This window comes from Archocentrus centrarchus, chromosome 7 (genome assembly GCF_007364275.1).
Source record: "Archocentrus centrarchus isolate MPI-CPG fArcCen1 chromosome 7, fArcCen1, whole genome shotgun sequence".
In the NCBI taxonomy this organism is placed as follows: domain Eukaryota; kingdom Metazoa; phylum Chordata; class Actinopteri; order Cichliformes; family Cichlidae; genus Archocentrus; species Archocentrus centrarchus.
The window spans coordinates 10,567,487-10,594,927 of NC_044352.1; the positions used below are offsets into that span (position 1 = coordinate 10,567,487).

General features: G+C 42.5%; 1 protein-coding gene across 1 annotated transcript; it reads left to right on the forward strand.

Annotated features, from left to right (window-relative positions):
* Positions 1-634: 634 nt before the first annotated feature.
* Positions 635-27,413, forward strand: dvl1a (dishevelled segment polarity protein 1a). The gene is made up of 15 exons (XM_030733923.1): positions 635-1,050; positions 5,733-5,802; positions 8,712-8,833; positions 11,365-11,483; positions 15,009-15,147; positions 15,504-15,597; positions 15,744-15,813; positions 15,932-16,071; positions 19,115-19,191; positions 19,663-19,730; positions 22,105-22,182; positions 22,288-22,422; positions 22,959-23,126; positions 23,246-23,461; positions 25,418-27,413. Exons 1-15 carry the CDS (start codon positions 881-883, stop codon positions 25,936-25,938), a joined length of 2,187 nt encoding a protein of 728 aa, XP_030589783.1. The 5' UTR covers positions 635-880; the 3' UTR covers positions 25,939-27,413.
* Positions 27,414-27,441: the final 28 nt, after the last annotated feature.

Genomic DNA, 27,441 nt, shown 5'->3' on the forward strand with positions numbered 1-27,441 from the left:
AGTTACAAGTTATGATCATGTCAAAGGCTCCTGTATTATTCTGTTTATTTTTCAGTAGGGCATGCATTACGCCATATCTGCTAATGTGAAACTAGAGTTGACTTAAGTAGAGCTAATAAAAATGAGTGATAAAGTGGGACACCTGCTCACCCCCGGGTCCATAGACATTAGCCCACTTATCAGGTGAATGGATGAGCAAGTAATTGTGACATTAAATTATGATGAATAAGTGGAAGAAATATTTTATTTCTGCAATCAGAAATGAAATAGTCACCATATATTTTGGGCTGTCTTATATGTTCATTAGAAAAATTTATGTAAGTAATATTTTGATTCATCTGATTGGATGGATACTGGGCTGCTTTGCGCAATCAAAACTGCAATATAAAGTAAATTATAATAACAGGAAGCTATATCCATGCTTCATTGGGTCAGTGCACATCCTCCTTTGTTCCGTGTCATGACTGTAGGCTACTGTGCAGGAAACTATGAGTGCGTTGTATAAGCTGGCCCGCGCACACCCCAGATACACCGCTAGATGACAGCACTGTCTAGCCAATTAGCCTGTGAAAAATAGCAATATTCCCAACTCCATATCGCAAGGATGTGGACTGTCCCTTCCTGTTTTAGTGCCGAGAGAGCCACCGTACCGACTCACACTGGAGCAGGAATACAGGCACTCATAACGCGATTATGCCTGGATTTTCGCTGTGTTTGTCAAAGACACGGAGCTGTATTTTCCTTCGTGGACTATACAGGGTTATATATTAGGGAATGCTGTTATGTTATTCTCCGGGTAGCTGGTAACATAGCAGGCCTGTTTATTGCGCTGCCAACCCTTTTTGCTTTCCCATGATTGTCCTCCCCTCTTCACACTCTCATGGCGGAGACTAAAATAATATATCATATTGACGAGGAGGAGACTCCTTATCTGGTCAAACTGTCTGTTCCTCCAGAGAAAGTCACCTTAGCGGATTTTAAAAATGTCCTCAACAATCGGCCGGTCAACAGCTACAAATTCTTCTTCAAATCCATGGACCAGGATTTTGGGTAAGTGGCTACTGTCGGTGATTATTATTAGCCTGTTCGTGTGGCTCATTTGCTATTTGCTGCCGTGTGTATTTACACCTTTTTAATGCAGCTCGTATTATAGACAAACATCAAACGATCTTGACTGCAACATTGTTACATGTGTGCAAAACTATAAAGAACCGTGTCTGTGTCTGCGCTTGGCACCTGCTCATTATTACAGGCTACCCTGTGCTCAGCGGAGGAGACACATGAGTGTTTGAAGTTGTACCAGATCTGTCCAGAGCCCTAATGACGCAGCCCTGCATGCATTACACAGAGCCAGACCCCTGCTTCTCATATTAACCTCAATATATTAACCATGTGGAATATAATTGTCAGAGCAATGCAGGCGAGGACTCAAAATTCAACTTAAGAGATTTCATAATCATTTGTTTCCATGTAACTCGTTATGATTTTTAGCATGGGTGAGCGATGACTATTACAAATATATATATTAATAACCTATAAGGTTGTTTTTGTTTACTAACACATGTAGTGACACTGTAGTTGAATCCCAGGCCAATTTGGGAACCACATGGCAGTGATAGTGACTGTGCATTATTATATCACCTTTAGATTAATCCTTCAAATGCGAGTCTATCCTTAAACGAGTTGTTCGACTACATTTTCCTATCAACATTGTTCAATATTGTGTTATTACAGAGCTCCTAAGTAAAATATCTTGGTTAAATAGTGCGTGCTTGTGGTGCAGTTTTCTGCCATCTCGTTATATCCTACAGTTCACTGGCTATTATCATTTAATGTTATTAGGGGGGGAGACATGGAATAATTTAATCTACTAATGGTAATTATGATGTAGCTTGTCTGTGGAACCAAACTAGGGGATGTTGATGGCATACAACATGGTAAAATAACCATTTACACACACACAAATTCTGTGCTACTTATTTTATTATTTATCCCACCCTGGAAAGTCACTTGAGCTACCTTCACTGCCTCAACTGGCTAATCATGACTATCAAAATAGCAATATTTCCTCCATGCTTTCTGCTTCTGTTTTTTTTTTTTCCCCTCTCTGTTCATCACATTGTAATCCCATCCTGATTTTCAGGCACTACACCAGGTCTACAAAGCTCTCCAGTTCTCTTGGTCAGCAAGATCGGCCTGTGTCGGGCCTCTGCTGAGGATGACATATTTGTGTCAGTGACTGTTCTCATTCCAGTCTTAGCAGTCATACATGGGCCCACGTACATTAGTATCTAGCAGCGTAATCGCAAAAATGATTTGAGGAAATGCAGAGCCAGGCAGCATCTACAGAGTGAACGCCATGCATTTCCACTGCAGCCTGACCTTGTGAGGGAAACTGGCTCTTCCTGGTAGCAGGCTAGTCTTGGTGCGCCGCTTTGTCCCCAGCCCTGGCTTCCTGCCTGTCTTGTGCTGCAGGCTGGGCTGCTCACTGGGCCTCAGGTGATCGACAAGCAGATTATGGAAACAAACAAAGCATGTTTGCTCTCTCCACATGGAGACATGACTCTAAGTTGGTGAACACACGGCCTCATACATGTAGGTGCTTTTCCCTCACATGCATTAACAGAGCATGTTATATTACATTGTGACTGCTTGAGTTTCATGCACATATTACAAAGCCATTTCTACAAGCATTCCTGCCTTTGAGTCAAGGGTGGATATTCAGGCTCTGTGAGTGCAGTGCCGTATGGTACTGGCACAGTATGGAAGCAAACTCAGTCAAAGGCACAGAGGAAAGCAGCGCTTTGTGGTAGCCATGCTGGCTGTACTGCATACACACAGACAGTATGGCTGCTGGAGAATTAGCAAGGGAGGAATAAGACTGCTGAGCAGAGAGAGAAAACATCAAATCCCTTGCAGTTATAGACAGTGTTTGAAATGTAAATGAGCAGTCAGTGCAAGGTTCTCTGTAGTAGACCCCCTGGTGTGCAGGAAAAAAAACCCTGCCATTTTCTTATGGGATTGCTGAACTACATTTGTGCTGGCCATATCAGCTCTTTAAGGAATGGCCACACAAATTTGATAAACGGTTTGCGCCCCGACCGCCTCAGCTTACCGCAGTGAACATGCCGTTTCAGGTCCCTTTGGAATTGTGTGGAAAACATGTAACTGGAGGCTGTGGCATTTCCATCCACACAACAGAGCACAGCAAATTAAGCGATGAACATTTCTTGTACACATTTCATACTTCAGTTGTTTTTTGTTTTGTTTTTTCTCAGTAATATTCATTCGTTCATCCATATTCATAAGACAGGAAGCTAATTGGATGGGTTGTTTTGAAGCAACCCACTTGTTTTTTTTTTGGTTTTTTTTGGAGGCTTCAAGGTGATGATATGGCATTTTGTCATTTCCACTGCTGGTGAGTGGGTTTGAGACCTCACTATAATGCAAGTCACAGAGGCACTCTGGAGCTGAGGAAGCAGCCAAGCTGAAGGTCTGAAAGAAACAGTCTTGTTTGTGCCTCCGAAAAAAAGGGGGCTGGTAGGGGGATCTTTCTTCTGCTGAAAAAGTGATGCTGAGCCTCTGTAGTTAAACGACAAAAATCTGCAGCTTTTTTGCACAAATGCGCTCCCGTCTCTCCTTGCTGGTTTTTGTTATTTAAGGGTTGTGACAGATTTGAAGGTTATACTAGAATTTTATGTCATAGCATCAATAGCAATGCTGCGACAGTCATAATGATCACATATTGAACCAAAACATCTGAACTTTGTGATTTTATGCATTATGTGCCAATAACAGTACACTTGCTGTTATTAACATGCTTTATACATGGTTAAACTCGAATTGAGGTGTTTACTGAGTGAGACTTGGAGGCATATCGGAATCAGTCTATTCACAAACGTATTTGACTACAAATATTTTGCTTCCCTGTTTAGAGTGTCATTAGCATGAGCCCACCAAAGTCCTTGGATGGCTGGCCGGTGCTGGCTGGATTCTCCTGCCTCTGGTTTCTGTTTTAGGCTGCAAGTTAACCCAGCCTTTCTCTGTCTTTCAAAGCATAAACAAACACATCTAATCTTTCCCAGCTACACAAATATCTCCAGTGGCGGAATATTCCATGATCGCCAGGGTAAATCTTGTCATTATCCTATGAAATCTGTTAAGACCTATTTAAGCTGTCAGCTCTAAGAAGTCAGATCTTTGACAGCAGCCCACACCAGGCACATGCCTCTCTAAACAGTGCTTATGGCGCATGTGTTTGTGTGTATATTTGTGTGTCTGTGCTTAGGCTTCAGATTGATTTCACATGTTAGAAAATGAAAGTGTGAGAGACGTGTTTTGTATGCCAAAAAGCATAAACTACAGTTGCACAGGTCAAATGTGTGAGTGGAAAACTTTATTTCTGTCAAACTTTAGGAAGAAGCATTGCTGCTCTTTTATTTATACAGGCCACTCCCACATCCTCACAAGTCACTCTACAGCTGTTCATGCAGCTTGAGAGAGAGGATGCAAACACTTCCTACCTAACAAGTGACCGGCAAAGTCGGCCCTCACCTCCCTCCCTTTTCCTCCCTGAGGTGGAACATGCCACAGCAGCAGACTCTGCGGTCGTCAGTTCCAGCCACAAGGCTACGTTATCTCCGTCCACCACTCCCAGCAATACAGCTCCCACAGCAGCAGTGCACACAAAATCACAACTAGCTTGGCTAATCATCTCAGTTGCAGGGAAGTTCTGGCAAACAAGACGAGAAAAAAAGCTGTAAAGTCGCTGTCAGAGACACCACTGCATAAAATCGTCTTTGGATTTCCTGCTGCTCTCAAGTCATGCCTCACCCTTTTCATGTAGCTTGTTCAAAGCCAAGAAGCTTATGTGAGATCTCCATAGACTTTCAGAAATGCTTGCAGCCATTCCGGGAAAATCCTTTGCAAAAAAACAATCAACTTACAATAAATAAAGTCATCCAGGGAGTTATAGTGGAGTCTAGTAAATATATTAAGATGTTACAGCCCCATGACTGTGTCAGAGTCTGTTTTGCCAGCTCATCCCCTGCCCCTCAGCAAGCTCCAGGCCTGATTTGTGTGACACGAGCCTAGCAGGTGTGGTGACGGGTTGCTGCTGAACTGTTTCCCAGCAGGTCAAAGGGGAAACAGTTCAGCAGCAAGGGTAACTGGGAGGTATTTTTGTAGGGAATTCACAGCCAAACTGAAGGAGGCTCTTACACAGGATCACTCTATTAATACACTCTTGACCCCCTGTTATCGCAGTTATGAGGCATTTCCTACCTACACTATCTATCTATCTATCTATCTATCTATCTATCTATCTATCTATCTATCTATCTATCTATCTATCTATCTATCTATCTATCTATCTATCTATCTATCTATCTGTCTATCTATCTGTCTGTCTGTCTGTCTGTCTGTCTGTCTATCTGTCTGTCTGTCTGTCTGTTCTCATAACATTATTGTGCTTAGGGTAAGTGGGCTGATAGCTGTGACATCTATAAATCAAGGACAGAGACCTATAGAGATTACTGCTACTCTATGCGCTCGCTTTATGCTACCAGTGGTTCAAAGCTGGTTGAAAGCAATGTTGAAAATGTGACTTTCATGCACGAATGTCACTCAGTGTGGGGCAGCATTGCAGGTCGACCCATGCTGTGCTGTTGAGCCGACTCTGTGTCCATCTACTGGTTGGTTAGCCTGACCGTGTCTGTTTGCCTGCTCCCTAGGGTTGTCAAAGAAGAGATCTCTGATGACAACGCCAAGCTGCCATGCTTCAACGGAAGAGTAGTGTCCTGGGTAAGTGAGATGGATTGCGCACCCATGTTGCCCCTCTCTCCTGGCTGTTTGCCTGGCTGTGTAGGCTCAGTTCTAAGCAAAGATATGTGGAACACTCATAGATCATGTACATGCTGACATGCAACACCTCCACAGAAGTTATCAAACACTCTTCACCTTAACCTATTGTTAATCTGCAGTGTAAGGGTGTGAGTGAATCCATTAGATATTAAAATTAGCCCCTGTTAACAAAAGAGTTGGTGTAGTTTTACCACTAAAATGACCATTTACTGCAGGGGGTGCCAAACATACACCCACCAAATCCATCCAGGCAAGCCTACGGGATGTCTTTGCAATGTGTAAAAATTGCAGGCAGGTTATTAATAATTCCAGTTTTACAATGAAATCTCAGCCACAGGAATTGAGTTCCACAGCAGCGGAAACTGATTATTCTTTTAGTTAGTATTTCTACATCTCAGCATGGTAATTTAAATGTGAGCTGTTACTTCTGCTTGTTTATGAACTATATGAGTTTGACAGCCCTAATCTGCTGTAATCTGTTGGTCACTTACTTTGTGTAGTTCTAGTGTTTTGTAATTACAAACGATAAACAGCATTGTGAACCCATGTCTACAGGGACAATAAACTATGTCAAATTAAATCAGTCTATCTTTAATTGAGAAGGATTTACTCCTTAATCATTGCTGTGTCATACAGGACAGAGGATGCAGGCTTAAGCTCTGGCTCTAAATATTGATCCAAAACTAGCAGCAAAGATGTACACATTTGAAGGGCTGTAAAATTTAATTTACTTTGTGTCTGTTTTTTTTTTTTTTAAACAATGTCTTATATAGATTCCACTTTATTGATCCCTGCGGGAAAAGTCATTATTTGCCTTCCTCCATGGGAAGGTCAGAGGTCAGAGTGAGCCACATGGTGGCGTTTTTGTACTTGTTAGGGACTGTCTTACTCAATAACACTTAATTAGGGTTGATACTCGCTGACAATAAGGCATGCAGCCTTAACTTGTGATTAAATGTGGCCATACTATAGTGCCACCCTATATGAGTTAGTAATATTTGTACATCCTTCTTCATGATTTCTCCACATTTTATTTACATCCAGCCCCATTTTCACAGACATTTGTTACTATTCCCAAATTACGCTCAGAAAAGTAATTTGATGATTTTACAGTTTTTCTTGATTTTTCCTTTCTTTCTTTTTTTTTTTTAACATTTGCAATAAACTTCGCATGTGAAGTGCCTGATGTATTAATTTTAGAAAGAAATCAATTGTTTGTGGTCTCACTGTGCAGCATTTTCTCTGCAGTTATTTCTTCCTGCTTGAAAAATATCTGGTGATGAAAACACCTGCACACCACATTTTAGCTATAACTGCATATACTAACTGGACTTATAATTATTTCAGTAATAATACAATTCAGTATACTACATGTATGGTGATTTTGGTGTACACTGATCTCTCTTTAACCTTTAGATGTTTGCAAGAGAATTAAATTTTCTCTGCTGTTAAACTTAATAGTATAAAATTAAAAGATAAAAACTGGCTCATGGGGCAATGTCTTAATGCATTAATAATTAGGAATACTAGCTGTTATGCTTGGGGAGGCTATTAACATATCTGTAGAACCTAAGATGGACCATGGCTAGAATAATTTTATAGTTTTCTTTTGTTTTGTTTTTGCTGTTTTACATCTATTTTCTTGTTTGGATTTGTGTAAAAATATATAAATTGCTGCTGAATTTTGTGCTTTTCATTAGTTTATTGGTGAGTTTAATGTTTAATGTAGTTTAATCTAGAGAGGGCCCTTGCAGATCAGTTTGGGCTAAATTGTAGTTAGATTACATGTTGTATGTGCTTAGATTCATGCAGCTGTCAAATAACTGCAAACACTTAAAAGAAACCTAAGAAATACTCTGTTGTTTTCCTGATGTGCATTTTGGAAAATGTGCTGTATGTGGGGAGTCACTGATTCTGGCTGTTATATGAGGCCCAGCATGGTCCATACCTTTATGTAAGTTCAGTGTTTCCAAAATTAGTTATGTTCATTAAGTCACCTCAAGGTGTCCAAAATTCTCCTTGTCTTAATTTGAGCTTAGATAAAATAATCCAACACGCTGAATGTACATTTTGACATATTTGGGAAAAATACAGCTGGTATCTTATCAGGAATTCTATAAAATATCTTAAAAACTTTGTAAACCCCAGAAAGAAATAATGTAATAAATCGTTTTTCTATAAAACTGGAGAACCAGGGACCAAAGAGAAATTTGCTCCATCTTAGGATGTTTCAAACAGAAAGCCAGTCAGTATACTGCAAGCACAGAAGGTGATGGAACTTGCAGTAACACTGACATTCTTTGTAATGGAGAGGGGGGGGGGGGGGGGGGGGGGGGGTACAGACTCTTTGAGAACTGAGTGACAGCATAGTGATACCTGTGAACCTCCAAGCTTCCACTGGAATAATCACAGTCCATAGAGTTGTTGGTCTTTCCACGGCTGTCTGCTTTAACTTTCATTATTCTGGCTCAGATGAAAGGATGGGTCATTGTACATCATCCTTTGTACCGACACGCAGCTGAGTAAAAGCAGTGAAGTCTTTTAAGTTTCTATGTAGCTCGCAGTGTTTCTCAAGTTGTATATGCATAGCCAGGAGTCATCGGTAGGCCTTTTTGCCACATCTCATTTCACAGCCTCCCCTGAGTGTACCCATATATAAGAGGTGTCTGTCTCTGAGTTTATCTTTGAGTTTGCATGAAGGCAGAGTTTATTTTTTAATGTTCTGTCTCCATGCTATGCAGCCTATAGAATACAATAAAATATGCATCATTTATTGTGTGTTTCTCTTTGACCTGAATACGTCTGATCTGTAATGAATCATTCCCTTTCCTCCAACCTGTCTTTTTCAGTTGGTCCTGGCAGAGAGTGCACACTCTGATGGAGGATCTCAGTGCACGGAGAGCCATCCAGAGCTTCCCCCACCTCTTGAGAGAACAGGGGGCATCGGGGACTCACGCCCCCCCTCCTTCCAGTGAGTAGGCTGATTGCCGCTCGTCATATATGCACAATTACCCACACTCATGTAGGCAGATGTATTCAAGCACGCAGCACTGGTTGACCTTTTTACTTCACAGCACGCCATATGGGCTAATCAGAATGTGGATAGTGCCGCAGAGAGATTTATCGTCATAGTCTCATATGGGGAGCTTGCTCTGTGAATATAGCATGAAGTATGTACTAACACTTCAGTGTGGGGACATGCATAGGTGTGAGTGTTATTCCCACTTGGGTATATGTTCCCACCCACACAACCATGGAGTAAGGCGGTACTCTGCTCATCTATGTAAACACGGTGCGCACGCTGCTAGGGCTGCTGAATCTTGAAATAGCCTTGACAGCAGAAACCTCTTCAGGCAAATACTGGCACTCAGTGAGGCTCATTGTATTCAGTCACTAAGAGCATTCATCCATACTCTGGTTAAAAAAAAAAAAAAAAAAAAAGCATATGTGGCCTGAATCACATTAGTGCTTAAACACTCAAAAATGGAGATTTTCATAATATTATGGTTACCTGAGCTCAGACTTTGCCTTAAAACCAGCAGATTAAAAATTATAACTGTACTCACTAAGGAGAAGTCCCTTGTTAAATATAGCCAGAAAGGCTGGGGGCAGTGGAAGCTAAGAGTCGTTGCCATTACAGCACTAGAGCAATATGGCTGAGGCTCTATATTGAGAACATGCAATCTGTCATGTCTCAGTGTATCTTGTTTGACATCTCAGCTCTCTTTTGCCCTCTAAGGGCTACTCACTGCCTTTTGGCTGTCAGCTGGCCTGATGATTTTATTGTTCCCAGCCAGCTTTTACTACTGCCACCTTGTGGAACAAACAGCAAACTGTCTGCTGGCCCCTTTACCCGCCTCCTCCCTCCCTCTCTCTTTCTCTTTCACTCTTTGAGTCAGACAGGTAGGCCTTTTTCTCAGGGAACCAGCATGGTGAATTCCCTATAGCGAACCTCCTCTCTTTCTGAAACGAATCCAGCCTTCCACCCTGTACCGCTCTCTGTAAATAGCTAGAATATTATTACCACTTCATTTCCCCTTTGTGCTTTATTCATGCATCTCATGTTTGTCGGTGTGAATAGCTCTATTTGATGAGCACACACAGAATAGCTGTTTTGGTCTGAGAATGGACACACTGATGTGCTTCTGCTTGGTAATCCGGATTAACAGACATTAAAAGCACCCATCTCCATTTCCCAAGAGGGAGAGGGGAGCGGCGTTTGGCAGCAGCACGAGGGGATGGTAGGTGTGGGGATTGAAAGGGGGTGGCATTTGTTCACAGCTGGAGCCTAACGCCTCGGATAATCTCCCACCAGACGAGCAGATCCGTCGGCTGGCTGGTGAGCACCCTTTGACAGCCTTTGACAGGGCTGACAGAAAGGCGGTCGTCACTGCATCGATCATCACATCACTTTCTAATCGATTCCGCTAGAAATGCACCTAAAATGTGCATCTCCACTGATATTTGCATACATGTGCTGACCTGTGCTGGTGAAGCCGGGCCCAGGTGCGCCCATTAGTGCTCTGTAGCAAAAGCGTGTAAGCATGCCCCATTGAGCACTTCATCCCGCTGAGTGAACACAGCAGACACGGCATCCTGTCTGCTCTTGAGTTTTTAATTTGCATCGGTCAGCCACACGTAGCCGCTGAAGTGTGTGAGAACATTGTTTTCAAAGGAGGCAGGATGATGTTTGCCTGCATGTTTGGGTTTTTTTTTAATGCCTCTTTTTTTCTGTTTATGCACTCTGATTATGACACTGTTTGTACACATTTATGCAGGTGCGATTATTTAGCTATTCAGGTGTCAGATACATGTTCTATAGATGTCTAAGTGCGTGTGACTGACTGACAGGGTTGAGTAGAGTTCTCACTGGCTTCAGGTTTCCTAGGAGCCCGGTGGCAGCGTGAGTCCCTTAACCCTTGTGCCTGAGGCCACAGCGTCTCCAGCCCTCTGACAGAATAACAATCTGCCCGCCAGCTCTTCCAGAACCCCCAGACTCCTTCCAGACCTCAAGTACACACAGGCCAGCTTATTGCTCAACCCGCACCTGATCTACCACTTCTCACTTTTTATGCGATCTGTCATTCTCTTCTCTCTGTCTCTCTCCCAATCATGCTCCAGGCACCATCTGGGCTTTCAATAGGTCTCATTAATGCCAGTATTGTCCAGAATGGCCCCCTCTCAGGGTATCTGGTCATTAATGACACTTAGTGAAAAACACATCACATACCGCCGAACAATGAAATTGCTATTTTGGCCAGAGGGATTGAATTTGAAACAGAGTCATGATATGAGTTGCATATTCCCCCAAGGCTGGATGGCAGGCAAACAGATATTATAACAGACAGAAGTATATTGTAGCTGGGGATTATGTTCAGGAGTATTGGTCACAGGCTGGCTAGAGAGTTAATTTGAAACACTTTCTGTGAGGCAGACAGAGATACTCTGTGTTTTGTACATCATTATGAACCTGACTGAAGTTTTCCAATGTGTGTATTGCAGTGCCAATGCAGTGAGCAGTCGTGATGGCCTGGACACAGAGACGGGTACGGAGTCTCTCCTAAGCCACCGCAGAGAGCGAGAGAGAGAGCGCGCGCGGAGGAGAGCTCGAGAAACTGAGCGTGAGTATTATCAGCCAGGAACAGATGGATCCTAAAAATGCAATTATCTTGTCATTTCCAAGTTATTACTTTTCAGTACCTCTTCATTTAACTCTCATATTACGCATAAGTCACTCACCAAAAAATGTGAACAGAAAGTAGACATGTATGAAAAAAAAAAGGGCCCCTGGGGCTCAAGTGGTACATGTTCAACTTCTGCTATGTGAATGTAAGGAAGACGTGAATAAGTTCACTGTATGTCAGAGTTTTTGGAATTCACCGTGTTGCCCAATAATTGTCCTTCCTTTTGCTTCTTGCATGTGTCTCAGGTTTATGGTCACGGGGTATTTTCCATTTGGTAGTCACGCTCCAGTCTTGTGGGATGATTATACCCTGTCAGGGGGCTCTAGTGTTTTCTGAAATATCACAGGAGAGTCTGTTGCAGCCATTGTTGAAATGAAAATGCAGCCTCTCCATCTGGAAAAGAAATTGATAGGATCTTGACTTTAAAAGCTCCTGAGAACTGTTATCAGGTGCAAATGCATTTGCTTTATTGCTTTGACATTTGACTACAGCAATTTCTGTTGCAAGCATTTTAGTGGAAATGGTATAGCACTTCCCTGCTGCTTCAGAAGAAATCTCCTTTACGGGCTCAGTATTTTGAATATAGGACACTGCTGGGCAACATCATACATCTGTGTGTGTGTGTGTGTGCACAACACAGAACAGGGTGCATTGGTTTTGCAGGAAGAAGCGTGTGTGGTTATCAGGATAACCATGCTGGCGATCTGTTGAGATACCCGCTGTAATTCTGATTCTGTCCCACACGGACATTTTTGACAAAATTAGTTGGTGTTATGGCAGGAAGTAATAAATAATCAGCTTGTAATGCTTGCAGTCTGCCATTGTTGATTTTACTCACAGCAAAACCATTGTGCTCTTCTCTCTCTTTCTTTCTTTCTCTCCCCCTTGTCCTCTCTTCACAGCAAGCCTGGCTCTTTGCATCCTGCGCTCCAGGCACATTAAGCAAATACTCATTAATTTATGTGGTGCAATTAGTATCACAGATTACAGCATCAGGTTGGGGTTGTATGGAGGGCTGTAGATGGGGAACAGATTTATCTTAGCAGAGTATCTGCACGAGCATAGCCAGTGATTTCGCCGTGATCACACTGATGCATTTCATGATGGTGCTTTTGACTTGGCACAGATATATTGTTGCTGCTGCTAATGGCCAGCTGAACATCTGTCGTTATGTGTGTGAGACGTACCCCAAATGCAATGGACTTTGCATCATTTTCCAGCCCGTGGTTTGTGTTTACTGATTTCAACACAAGCTAGATGCTGTCATGCACATTTTCTTAAGGGTTACCATGAGGAAACATGAGGGGAGCTAGTTGGGCTCTTCAATTTTAACTCACTGTTTTGTGGAACAAGGCCCAATTAAATGCAATTCAACTTTAATTTCACCCAGTGACACATCAAGATGTAAAGACAGGTAAAGAAGGAGCTCATAACCCCACCTCTGCGCCTCAGTGCCTGCAGCATCAGCAGCAGCAGCAGGAATTCCCCTGTCATCTGATACACATGCTTCGAGTGTCTCGGCGTGGACGCTCGCTGTTTTACAGAGATTGGTTAAAATGTTCAAACTTGTTCAAACTATTTTCTTCCGCTTTTCTCTTTCTGGGTTTTCTTTCTGCTCTGTAGCATTTAACGATGAATAATGCAGCAGTTAAAAAATTTAAGAGGGAGAACAGGTGTAAGAGTGCCTCGTGGAGTTATGGGATATGATCTGGTTCAAGGCTGCCGGGTGTTCTGTATCTTAACCAGTTGTATTAGAGAACGACTGTAGCCAAAAAAGAAAAGAAAAAGTGTTGCTGTGGCATTAAATGCTACGCTGTTCAGAGCCGTCAGGATTTCAAGGCTGAGGTCAGAGAAGACACAGTTAAGCCCGAGCACTTATGCTTGCATTAAAGTATTACACAAAGCCCAGAAAACAGCTGGTGAACCTGAACTACCCTCTGTTATGAAAAGTGTCGTAAATTCATTTTCCTGTTCTTATTGTAATAGTGCTGAAAAGCTTTCGTGATTGTTTTCACCTGAGAAGAGGGAGGGGAGGGGGCAGCCCAAATCTCATATTATCTCTCTCTCTGTTTTGGAGAATACCATCGTCTGATTGGCCACAGACAGATTAACAGTCATTCTACAGTTGCGTGTATGAGAGGCAGGGAGGAGGCGATACTTTCTCCTCACTCTCAGCTCACTTTCTCTGTTCACTGGATGGAGGCTCGCTGTCAGCTGTGGTGAGAGGGATTTGTTATTTCCAGTGATGGTGTCTGGCACTGGAATATTTTCCATTGCTCTTTTTTTGTTTGGATTTTTATTTTCTAATTTAATGCAGGTATTATTTTTCTGTTGTTCCAATGCTATTATGTAAAGTTAGTTAAAAGCGGAGGGCTCTTGTTTTGCAGTAAGGCGATATTTTTTATAGGGTATATCAACCAGTACAGAATTATTTAGATCGCCTGTTTCTTTCTTTGAAGATCAGAGCTTGTACAAACCAGTTAACTGCTGAAAATGTCACAGATTTCGAAAAGGTCACAAATACATTGTGCTCAGTTTCATATGTTCATGAAAAACGTGACTTTGTTGTTGAGTCACAGCACTCATTTCTTGTTTTATTACAAGCCACTCAAGATAGAGTATCTTTTCGCTTGTTCCCTATTTTTGGCACTTCCTCTATTGTAGATAAGCTGTGAAGTGTGTCAACAGCCAGCTGGTGGGTAAAGACTGTCTGGGGTACAGGCTGGCTTTTTAGATAGCAGCTAGCACAGACGGAGCAGAGCACAAAGACACAGATTTTTCAGGCTGACTTGGTGAACCTGCACACTTGCTTTTTTTGTTTGTTTGTTTTTTTGTTTTCTCTGGTGCCTGTCATCAGGAAATATGTTTGAGTGAATCCTGACAGTGGATGTCAGGTCCCTCTGCTGATTGAGCGTTTATGTGCAGAAGCTCGTCTTTCAAGTGAGCACCCTGTGGGCGGAGCTAGTGATGGGAACTACTACATTGCTGGAATGTTTTGCTTGCTCTTGGCGAGCATGTTGGGTACCACGCCCTCTTCGAGTTATGACACCTTTCCAGCCAATCCGCTGTTACCCTGAGACTGCGCCACCTTGCTGCCAATGTACGTATGGAGATAGACCTGGTAGTTTTCCTCTGCTAGGAGTTTTAATACATTGGGCACTACGTTTTCCTGTTTTTCTGCAAGGACTTGAATTTGCACAGATCTGTGTGCTGTATTAAAAAATAAACTGTATTAATTTTTCACGTTTCTTTCTACATTTTTAAATTCATGTCATTCCACCTACTGTAGGGTCTAATTGAAGCTGCATTTCTGGTTTTCAGTTCAGTTGTCAGTATGGCCACATCTGATGATTTTCTTCAATTCAGCCACTCTCACTAACTCCAACCTTCCTCACCTCCTGGTTGCTCTCTCATGTTCTGAGCTGATCTGACTTACTGCTGGTGTGCACTTTCTCTCTGCAGTCCCTCGCATCAATGGTCACTCCAAATCAGAGCGCACTGCAAGGGACTCAGCCATGGGTTACGACAGCGCCTCGGTAATGAGCAGCGAGCTGGAGTCCAGCTCATTTGTCGACAGTGAGGAAGACGAGGATGCTAGCAGGTAACATATTATCCATTGATGCCATTTAAACTCTTAATTTGGTGGCTTTGGTTTGAGCGATTGAACAGTGACAAATCTGCAACAGAAATTCAGTCTGAAAATACTCAAATCACCGTGATCTGTAGAAGAATCTCCACAAATGAAATATTAACTGTTTTGGTTCTTTGTATTTTAAAATCCTCTTGTACTGCGAGGCAAATGTTTTAATATTGTGTAGAAACTGTATGTAGACCTTCACAGAGCTTTAAAGAATATTCCCAGTTAATATACTAAATAACTTAATATTGCACACCCTGGCCTTGTTCTATTATCCTATTTTTGTTCCACCTTTCCTTTAATTTCCCTCTCTTCTTCAGGCTCAGTAGTTCCACAGAGCAGAGTTCATCTTCACAGCTGATGCGCAGACACAAACGGCGCAGACGAAGGCACAAAGTGGCCAAGATCGACCGGGTATGCACCTCTTAAACACGTCAATGCCTCTACTGAAATTGACATTGACACTGAGTGCTTAAAACACATGGATGAACTGATTGAAATAGACTTTGTGCCGCTTTTATTTACAACATGCTCATTATAACCTCTTCTTGCTTTACCAGTCATCATCTTTCAGCAGCATCACAGACTCTACAATGAGCCTCAACATCATCACGGTCACACTAAACATGGGTAAACCTGTTGCACACATAGCTATTTTTTCTTTCTTCATATTATTTAATATATAATTCATATCAATGCCATAGTGAGCTTTTGTACTTGTATTCACCCCCTGCTTTAATCTTGACAGAAAAATACAACTTCCTGGGTATCAGTATTGTTGGTCAGAGTAATGACCGGGGGGACGGCGGCATTTACATCGGCTCTATCATGAAAGGAGGAGCTGTAGCTGCTGATGGCAGAATAGAACCCGGAGACATGCTACTACAGGTACACTCCCATAATTAGATATTTGAAATGTTAATAATCACAAATTTTTGTCACAAAAATCAGGGTTTTAGTAGAATGTGCTGTTGCAATGCCAGATCTTTAGATCTGTCGAGGGTTTTTGCTGCATATTAATTGTGACATTCTTGTATTTAGTTCCCTTATTAAACTCTTGCGTAAAAGCTGTAATCCTGCCTCTCCTTTTCCTTCCCCATCTTTTGTTCTATTTGCGGCAGAACTCAATGACTACACCCACTCTAAAGTGCACGATGGTCGACTGCAATTTGTTGCGGCCCTGATACAAACAATATAATTAGGGCCCGAGCACGAACTGTGCGAAGGCCCTATTGTAATTGCTTCGTTTATTATTATTATTATTATTATTATTTTTTTTATTATTATTCAGGCAAATTAATTGGCTTTTTGGGGGCTTTATCATATTCAAAAACTCATGAAACTTTGCACATGCGTCACACCTGGTGAAAATTTAAGTATTTTAATGGGCTCGGGCAAGGGCGCGCCCAAATGGCTCGCTAGCGCCCCCTAAACTGGAGCCCCACCGCTGTGTTTCACGTACATGAATGAAACTTCATACACATGTATATCATGTCCAGGCGCACAAAAAATCCTCTTGGAGCCATGCCCTAAACCCAACAGGAAGTCCGCCATTTTGAATTAATTATGCAAATTTGGCGATTTGCAGCCCTCACACTTTTTCTAATAACTCAGAGGTTTTAGACGTTATCATCTTCATATTTGGTTTGTCTAACCTACACCCCCAGGGGAATCTAAATCTCGAAAATGGTGAGTTTTTGCCAAGGGGGAGGGGTCCTTATGCCCCTTTGAACTTTGATCATTCGCCATGAAATTTTGATTGCCTCTCATTCATACCTACATGATCCAATGTGCATCAAACTTCTCCAGTAGGATGAGGGTGCCCCCCTGAACACATACATATGACAATATTTAATATCAGTCGCAGCGCCACCTAGTGGGAACAGGAAATGTCATATTTTACACTTGGAGGTCCAGCTCCAAGGTGGTTTAGCAGAACCATCTCAAATTTCACCTGGAAAGCCTTAAGAACTTGGACTTACTGTGTTTTCAAAACTGTGAGTTTTTGACAAAAGGGCGTGACCCTTATGGGACGGCAAAGTTCGATGATTCGCCATGAACACAAAAATGGCTGTAACTCAAAGCCAACTTGCCCAATCTGGCTCAAACTTCAGTGGTGTGATAAGCATGCTGCCCTGAACACACTCATATGCATAAAGTCCATAAACGGTAGAGCGCCGCCTAGTGGCAGCTCGGAATATCTTAAAATAGCAAGTTTTTTGAGTAGCCCCGGAGCTACGTTTTATCTACATGTATGAAAATGTACATGCTCATGTAACATACTAAGACGTACAAAAAAGTCTCTTGGACCCATACCCCAAACCCTACAGGAAGTCGGCCATCTTCAATTGAAGGTGTCAATTTTTGCGATTTCCACGCCTGCTATTTGAACGAACTTGTCCTAGGGCATTTCACCCAGTGACACCAAATTGGCTCCAGATCATCTACACAAGTAGCCCATCAAAAGTTATTCATGGTTTTGTAGAATATTGAACGGTGTTGCCATGGCAACCCTCTGAATTTGGACTTTTTTCAATTTCAAATTCACAGAGATTCTAAACATCAGCCCCTGGGCTGTGCTTTCTGTATGTACCTGAAAATGTGCCTGCTGATGTAAGATGCTAACGTCTACAAAAAAGTCTCTTGGACCGATAGCCGAAACCCAACAGGAAGTCAGCCACGTTCACTTTAAAGTGTCATTTTTGCAGCATTTTTCGCCTTTTTCAGGCCTTTTTGCCTCAACTCCTCCTAGGGCATTTGACCCAGTGAGACCAAAATGGCTCCAGATCATCCACACAAGTAGCCCATCAAAAGATATTCATGGTTTTGTAGAATATTGAACGGTGTTGCCGTAGCAACCCTCTGAATTTGGACTTTTTTTCCATTTCAGGCCCAGATAGGTTCTAAACATCAGCCCCAGGGCAGTGCTTGGTCTGTGTACCTGAAATCGTGCATGCTGAAGTAACATCCTAACACGTACAAAAAAGTCTCTTGGACCGATAGCCGAAATCCAACAGGAAGCCTGACATGTTCTAATTAAGGTGTCATTTTTGCAGCATTTTTCACATTTTTCAGGCCTGCTATTTGAATCATCTTCTACTACAGCTTTTCATCCAGTCACACCAAAATGGCTCCAGATCATCTACACAAGTAGCCCATCAAAAGATATTCATGGTTTTGTAGAATATTGAACGGTGTTGCCGTAGCAACCCTCTAAATGTGGGATTTTACTCATATACCACAGTGCACCAAATTGTTACATCTCTGACATACATTGTCCGATCTGCCTCAAACTTCACAGGCTTAATGGGAGGGTAAGGGAGACCGGACACACCCCTCTATCAGCTTTGTTTCACACTCATAACGCCACCTAGTGGCAACAGGAAATCAGTAGGACACTGATACTCATCCTCCTATGGTCATTACAGTTTCATTGATGGCTGCAGGCATTACATAGAGCATTGTGACATATTAATTAGTGGGCACTCACCGACGCCACCTAGTGGAAGCGGGAGACGATCGACGCGAAGTACGGCTAGCCTGCTGAGCCGTCAGCAGCCGGGTGAGCCAGCTACTCTCTCGTCTGCGAGAACCTCCGAGCGCGGTTCGGCTGGAGCGTGCCACGGGTCGACGCGCGGCTTGGCTGGAGCGCGCCAGGGGTCGACGCGCGCCGGGTGCGAGGGCCCGCTCATCGCCGCTTGCGGCTTTAATTTGTTTTGTGACTGTGTGTTTATTCTATCAAGACCAGCTTAGGATTTGCAGGCATCTGAAGGCTTAAAAGAACAGCAGAGATTAAATGTGTGCGCAGCGTAACAACATAAGCACATCTGAGTCCATCGCACAACTTCAAAATAATATTTTAGTCAGGAGAACACAGTGGATGATTAAGTAATGTAATTACTTATGTTGTTTGTTTTGTTTGTTTTGCCAGGTGAATGATGTCAACTTTGAGAACATGAGCAATGATGACGCCGTGAGGATCCTAAGAGAGATTGTTTCCAAAACTGGGTAAGAGATCGTGGTTATTTTGCTGATGATACAGTGATGATAAGATGATAAAAATCAGATGAATCTTCATATTTATTCATCAGAACCAATGTGTAAATCAGGCATGGGGCTGCGTGGAAAATTAGAGGATTTAAAGAAGTAGGAAAAGCTTGTTGAGAAACACGATTGCCGATAATACAGCATGACTGTTCCTAGATGTGGTGACTGAGTCACTGTCAACTATCTTACTAATACATTACTAATACTCTACAGTAGAATGGTGTCATTCTACTGTAGAGTATTAGTAATGTATTAGTAAGATACATTACTAATACTCTACAGTAGAATGGTGTCATTAAGAGATTTGTAAAATGAAGATAATCAGCAGCTTGATACATTTTACAAGTGTGAGTCAAATAATATGCTTAATGTTTATGCAGTAAATGTATGTTTTTTCAAAGATTAACATTTATTTGATATATTCCTCTCCAGTCCCATTAGTCTTACTGTTGCCAAATGTTGGGACCCGTCTCCCCGAAGCTACTTCACAATCCCTCGTGGTAAGAAAGACATTATTTCATAATATTTGGAGCATCATACAGTTGGGGAAATAACTATTTGATCCCCTGTTGAATTTGTAAGTTTGCTGACTTACAAAGAAATGAACAGTCTCTAATTTTTATGGAAATCTCATTTTAGTGGAGGGAGTTAGAATATCAACCAAAAATCCAGAAAAAAACACACTAAATAAAAGTTATAAATTGATTTGTGTTTTACTGAGTCATTAAAATACGTTTTTGAAACAAAGCATGACTTAGCACTTGGTGGAAAAACCCTTGTTGGCAGTGGTAAAACTTTCTTTGTAGTTGGTCACCAGGTTTGCACACATCTCAGGAGGGATTTTGGCCTCTTCCTCTTTACAGAAACTCAGTACATCATTTAGGTTTCTTGACAACTTGAAGCTTCAGCTCCCTCCACAGATTTTCTATAGGATTGAGGTCTGGAGACTGGCTAGGGCACTCCATGACCTTAATCCATGACCTTCTTCTTTTGTCACTCCTTTGTTGCCTTGGCGGTATGTTTTGGGTCATTGTTGGAAGACTCATCCACAACCCGTCTTCAGTGTTTCGGCTGAGGAAAAGAGGTTCTCATCCAAGATTTTATGATACATGGTCCCGTCCATTGGCCCCTCAACGGGGTAAAATTGTCACGTACCCTTAGCAGAAAAAATAGCCCCAAAGCATAATGTTTCCACCTCCGTGCTTGACTGTGGGGATGGTGTTCTTTCAGTATTTCTCTTCCTTGATGCCAGTGAGCTCAATTTTGTTTTCATCTGGCCACACCACTTTCTCTCAAGCCTTCTCTAAATCATTTAGTGTCATGGTCCTGGGCTGGTGACCCAGTGTTTTGAGTTTGTGTGGTGAAGTTCTGTTCTTTGTTATATCTCAGGTTGTGTGTCTTAGTTTTTCTTACAGTTTAGATTCTCAGTTTGTTATAGTTTCTATGCTCTGTTTTTGGTTTTATTTATTGTATTTCATTCTGGTTTCCCTTTGTTCTTGTCTTCACATGTGCTCCAGTTCTGTCGGTATTCCTGTGTCTGTTTTGTTTCTCATGTCTTAGTCCCTTGTCTCGCGTCTTGTGTTTAGTTTCACTTCCCTGTGTTTCCCTATGTTGTATTTAGGTTTTCATTTCGTCACATTTAGATTCCCTCTGTGTGCCAGCCTCCCTTATGTCAAGTCTGTGTTTGTATCATGTTTGGTTACTTTCTGTTTTGTTTTGACAGTCCTTTGTCCTGTGCGCTTTATGTTTAGTTTTGCTTCCCCTTGCCTTGTCTCTGTAATTTTTCCCAGCTGTGTCTCCACCTGTTCCTGATCCTCACGTTATCCTGTCTGTATTTAAGCCCTCAGTCTGTGTCAGTTCTTTGTTGCGTCATTGTCTGTGTATCCTGCCCCTCTGTTTGTGTGGCCCCTTTTGATTTTCTAAGTGTGTCACATTATGGGTTAATGTCGACCTTGGATTTTGGATTTTGGACTTTTTTAAAGTGTTTCAGCATCAAAGCTGCCTTCAAGTTTATTTTGTCTCCTGCGTCCTGCATTTGGGTCCACCCCTGCCAGTCACACAGCCACGTATGACATTTAGATGCTCACTGGCAAACTTAAGGCGGGCCTGTACACGGGCCTTCTTGAGCAAGGGGACCTTGCGGGTGCTGCAAGATTTTAATCCATTATGCCATAGTGTGTTACCAATGGTGTTCTTGGTGAGTGTGGTCCCAACTGCCTTCAGATCACGAGCAAGCTCCTCCCATGTGCTTTTGGGCTGATCCACCACATTTCTCATGATCATCTTCACCCCATTAGGCAGGAGCTCCAGACCGAGGGCGATTGATGGTCATTTTATATTTCTTTTATTTCTGAATAATCACACCAAGCTTCTTGCTGATGGTCTTGTAGCCCATTCCAGCCTTGTCCAGGTTTACAGTCTTGGCCCTTGGTCTTTGGTCTTGGCCATGGTGGTGGAGAGGTTGGAATGGAAGAAATTGATTCTGACGACAGGTGTGTTTTATATAGAAAACAGGTTGAGATCAGGAGTATCTGTAGTTGATTGATTGATGATTGTAATCAGCAATTAGTCAACTGCTTAGGCACGCAGCCAATCTATGGGAGACAGAATTCCTGCTGGTTGTAAGGGATCAAATACTTGTTTCACTCAATGACATGCAAATATATTTATAACTTTTATGAAGTGTGTTTTACCTGGATTTTTGGTTGATATTTTGTCTTTCAAAATAAGACTTTGTAAGTGAGCAAACTTACAAATTCAGCAGAGGATCATATAATTATTTCCCCCACTGTAAATAATGCCATGTCCTAATCAGGTTTAAAGTATTCAGTGTTCTAGTTATAATAAGCTGACCTTTTTATTTAATTTCCTCAGCTGAGCCAGTGAGACCCATTGACCCTGCGGCCTGGATTTCACACACCACGGCCCTAACAGCACCTTACCCTCACTATGGTAAAGGATACCTGCTGTATTACAGTATGAAATATGAGTTCTTAATAACTGTATTATACATGATAAACTCACAGCAATAAAATTATTTCTCCTTCTCCATCTCAGAGTTTGATGATTTGCCTCTGTCTGCAAGTAAAACAGACATGGCAACCATCGTCAAAGTAATGCAGTTGCCTGACTCTGGCCTTGAGATTCGAGACAGGATGTGGTTGAAGATCACTATTGCAAATGCTGTAATAGGTGAGAAAATTTAAGCGATGCAGCACTTTATGCAGATGAAAACTTTGACCGTATAACTGTGAGTAACACGCATATTGCATGCATAGAGGTCTAAACCTCTGTGCTAGGTGTGAACAATAAAAATACTTCAGTAAGGGTTTAAAGGGAGATTAAAGAAATCACTATATCTCCTAGAGAGCACAAGATTCAATTACAGATATGAAATTGACGCACAAGCTTGAGATCTGAAAATATTTAAATTATTTTTTGAGGCAGTTTATTCTTCCTAAATACAAGAAACAACATATTAGTATAATCTTTTTCAAGTCATATCGAAAGTGTTTGTCTTTTTTTTTTTAACTGTCTGGGCCTGAAGAGTGTCAGCTTCACAGTTTTAACATTAATTCTACCAACTTTATTCACAAGTCTTGCAACACTGTGCTGCTCGTCTGACTGTACCAGTTGTGGTTGATGTGTGGTTGTTGCATCTTTAGCATCTGTTCAACACATCAGAGAAGGCAGCTTCATGTGCACGTGTGCATTCTTTGCTGTGCTAGGTGCTGACGTAGTGGACTGGCTGTACTCCAGAGTAGAAGGATTCAAGGATAGGCGGGATGCGAGGAAGTACGCGAGCACTCTGTTGAAGCATGGTTACCTGAGACACACTGTCAACAAGATCACCTTCTCCGAACAGTGCTACTATACTTTTGGGGACCTCTGCCAAAGTACATCCACTTTTCACACTCACATTAATTAAGCATCTCCCACAATTATTGACTTTTCTTTTTAAAAATAGAAGGATAATACTAACTGTCCCTCTCTGCTGCTGTTTTCTCTCATCAAGACATGGCCTCACTCAATTTGAATGAGGGATCCAGTGGTGGAGGTTCTGAGCAAGACACTTTGGCACCACTACCTCCCACCAGCAACCCCTGGCCTCTGGGCGGGCAGCCGTTCCCCTACCCTCCTTTTCCCTCTGCACCCCCCAGCTTTCCGCCAGGCTACTCGGACCCATGCCACAGTTTCCACAGTGGGAGCGCAGGCAGCCAACACAGTGAGGGTGAGCAATAAGGAGGGAAAAGATGGGCCATGAGATTTCCATCAGCCTATCATTAATTAATATAATAATTTGACTCATCATGCAACATGACATTAATGAAGTCTTTCTGGCATATTAATGACTGTCTGGCTCATGCTAATGTTAGCTTTTCTGGCTCTCTGGGCAGGAAGTTGACATTGGATTGCATTATTCAATACAATATAAATATCTGTGTTCTAAAATGCGTCCTGTATTGTCAAGGTCAATCATGAGCATCTTGAGTCATGCAGCGGACAGCTCTGCAGTACTGGGTGTGTACACAAAACAGATCTGATCAGCCACGTGATTATCAATCACCAGCTTTAAATGATCAACACTAAGTCCATGTGTCTTGATTTTTGAATCAAAATGTGATGGTGCTGCATGGTTTTTGTTATCTGCACTGAAGGAGATGGAGAACCGGGGGGTGGGGGGGGGGGTATGCATAAGCTAGCTAGCAGGGATAGTGTCATATTTTTTCACCAGGTAGCCCAGACAAATAATGGTGAATTATATATTACCATCTCTCAGTCTAATTTTCATTGTTTTGAGTGGTTAAACCGTGTTTTGCTTTCAAGCCAGCTGTCATTCTTTCGGTTAGTTTTGGTTACGTTTATCAGCAAACTTTGGAAGGACAGAAGTGTTAAAACTGTTCAGTTTTCTTTCTTCTGGAGCTTTCAGAAAGGAGCAAGTGTTCATGGTAATGTGTGCATGTGTGCATTTTTAGGGGCAGTTTCTCCATATTTTTTATTTTCTTTTTTCTGAGAAACAAGACAAGGATCAGTAACAGCCACGGGCGTAATGTTAGTTTGGAGCTTACAGGCAAGGTGCACTAGAGTACGACAGGTAGTAGGGAAAAAGTCTGGGCTCGGAGGTGTGTGTAATTCTGTTGTTCCCTCTGTTTCTGCTGGGCAACGGTAGACTGAAGGAGGAGGTAGTCCCCGGACACTGGGGGAACCGGTAAGCCTGCTAACCCCCTCTGCTCCTGTGCTGCTTTCTCTATCTTACCATTCAGTCTTATTCTGCCACTCCTCTCTTTCTCTTGTGCTCAACGTTCTCCACCTCTCATACTGTAGCTTTAAGGTTTTTTCCCCCCTCCGCCTGTCTCATGATTTTTCTTTAGTCCATGTGTATCCTGTGTGTGGCTCTCCTGGCAGCCGATTCTCCCTCTCTGCACCTCTGGGCATGCATTCGTACTGTGCTGGGAGGTGCATGATGCAGGATGAGCACTCTGAGGCTTGTGCTATCATTCTTGCTGATAGGGGGCAATCATGCACCACATTTACCCAGTACTGTTGGGCTCATTGTGGAAGGGGAGGCGTGGAATGTTTGATTTCACAATAGTGTGATACACCTCCATCAGTCTGACGTCAGCAGTGTTTATTACGAGCATTGAGAGATGTGTCACTGATGTGCTGTTAATGAGCAATTGGTAACACGCTTAAAAAAATTAGTCATTCTACAATGTCGACTAAGTGCTGTGTAGTAATCTCTTTCTGATGCAGGTGTGTCATGTTTATATTTATAATTTTTGACTGTTTCACTGTTTGTATGAATATAAGAACAAGCCATAATATCAATTGCTGCATCAGAATTTGGGGCAGAAACAACTGAGATAATCATGTTTGCCCTTGACTGACTTTTGCTAGATTGCGTAAGAAAAATGTGGTCACACCTTAAACAAAGCGCAATAGTGATTTTTAGCAACATTAACATATTGTTCTGTGTTTCAAAGAGGAGAACCTTAACATGTCAGACTTCTGCTGCAGTTTATGAAGTCTTAATTAAGCTGATGTTTAATGTGTGACCTTTTGACTCGATGTTTACTGGTTGTGAATCAGCTGTAGCTGACGGGTTGCAGCTGCTCACTGTGTATTTCTGGGTGTTTATATGCTATTGAAGGCTAAACCAAAATGTTTGTGTTTTTCTCCTCAACAGGAAGCCGAAGCAGTGGATCCAACCCCAGCGCAGGTAAAGGTAGACGCTCCTCTCCACAGGAAAAGGGTCAAAGGTCAACATGCAGTGAATCAGAGCCAGGAATTCGCGGAGGAAGGCGTGCTGACAGATCAACCAGCCAAATGAGTCATCACAGTCATGCCATCTCTAGTCACAGTCATACCCGATCGAGTCTCAGCCACAGTCATTCACACAGGAGCCACCCTATCTCACAGAACAACCACCCTCCCTTCACCTACAGCCACGGGCCCTTTACTCAGCCAGGGCCAGGCTCCTGTGGCCAGAGCGAGCGAAGCCATGCTTCTTCCTACGGCCCGCCGGGCTTGCCTCCCCCTTATTGTCTGGCCCGTATGGCCCCCAAGACCTCATTCAACAGTAGCACGCCCCCTGGAGCCCCACCTGGAAGAGAGTTAGCAGCCGTTCCTCCTGAGCTCACCGCCAGTCGCCAGTCCTTCCAGCATGCTATGGGGAATCCTTGTGAGTTCTTTGTTGACATCATGTGACAGAACAGTGCCTTTTAAACTCAGTGAGCACAAAACAGTTCTCCCTGATCCTTTTCACTCTGTTCTCCTTTTCCCTCTCAGTCTTTTGACCGTCTCTAACTTCAGAATGTAGACACTGACTGGCCCTCTCCATAGCCCCCTGCTATCTGTCTGTCCCTCTGATGTCCAAGCAAAGGAATACAGGCAGCAAGAGCACAACAGGAGTAGTCCTCTCACACACAAGCAGGGGTCCTCTGGCTGAAAACCCTCTTTTGTATTGACGTGACGTGTACAGTTTGTGAAACGTGAGTGGTATTCAGTGTACTGATTTCTGTAAAGATGCCATGCAGACATTTTTGGGAGTGTGTACCTAGGATATTTTCTGTTCTGCAGCCTTTAGGCTGGGCCTGGATCTCAATCCCCCAGACCCAGGTTGATAACTATGGCCTGCACTTAGGAATCTTTTTCTGGGCCTAAAACTTGGACTGGATCTGCTGACTCACATTTGTGTGTACTGATACAATTTAGCACGTTACACCAAACCTCTGGTCCCACTCCCTGTTTGTCGAGGCGCTGCCACCGGCTTATTTAAGCTCTTACCTGCCAGCTACTAATAACGCTAACCTTGATCAGTTCAAGATTCGAGGATTTCTTTAACGTCATATGGGAGACCCTGTAGTCAGCCTTTAGTTTAACTAGGCTGCATTTTGCATGACTGTCTCAATTGCTTTAAAGAAAATTTATTAATTCGTTTTCTTTAAGGTATTACCGTTATTGGAGGGAGGAGGTTACCTCTTTCCAATGTTCTAAAGGAAGAATCCGTACACTGGAAAATTTTTGTGATGTTATTTATGTGATCATTTTGCATTGATAGTGTCATTCTTTGTCTACCACGGCTGACTGACTGACAATCAGACATCACTCTTTATGAATCAGTGGCCATTTCTCAATGTCCTAGCTGCGCTTTGTCGAATGTATCATTATTTCTGTCAGCGATTAAACCCCGGCATCCATAAACACTTAGTTTAAACACGTTTAAAAATTGAAATAAAAACTCTGGGCACCCACTACAGCTGTGAAAGCCAACTCAAAGGGTTGATTAGATAAAGTAGTTTGACAAAAGCACCAGGTTTGTCTCCTTCAAATGTGGGCTTTGCTAAAAGTCAGTGTGCTAAAAGCCAAAGCTTCACATTGTTTGGTGGACATTTCTTCATATTGCTGGAGCTGCCTAAGATGTAAATCATCAGATACTTCTGGTTTTATGTGTTCCAAGTGACTTCAGGGGGAATCCTGACCTTCAGATGGTGATCTCCTTGCAAAACAAAGGCAAATCCCTGTTGCATCTACCTAAAATATAGTTACAAGAGGGAAATAACACATACACACCCTAGTTTTATGAGCACTTTCCCATTTGATCTCTCCCTCCCTTTAGTATGAAACACTGTTTGCAATCAAAGCTTTCTCTTTAATTTTGTTTCTCTAAAAAGAAGAATAAATTGTACATAGAAATTTATTATATATATG

Coding starts and splice junctions, on each gene's coding strand:
- dvl1a (XM_030733923.1), top strand. CDS start 881: ATGGCGGAGACTAAAATAATATATCATATTGACGAGGAGGAGACTCCT. Junction 5,803..8,711: donor ACGGAAGAGTAGTGTCCTGG/GTAAGTGAGATG, acceptor TGTCTTTTTCAG/TTGGTCCTGGCAGAGAGTGC. Junction 15,814..15,931: donor CACGGTCACACTAAACATGG/GTAAACCTGTTG, acceptor TAATCTTGACAG/AAAAATACAACTTCCTGGGT.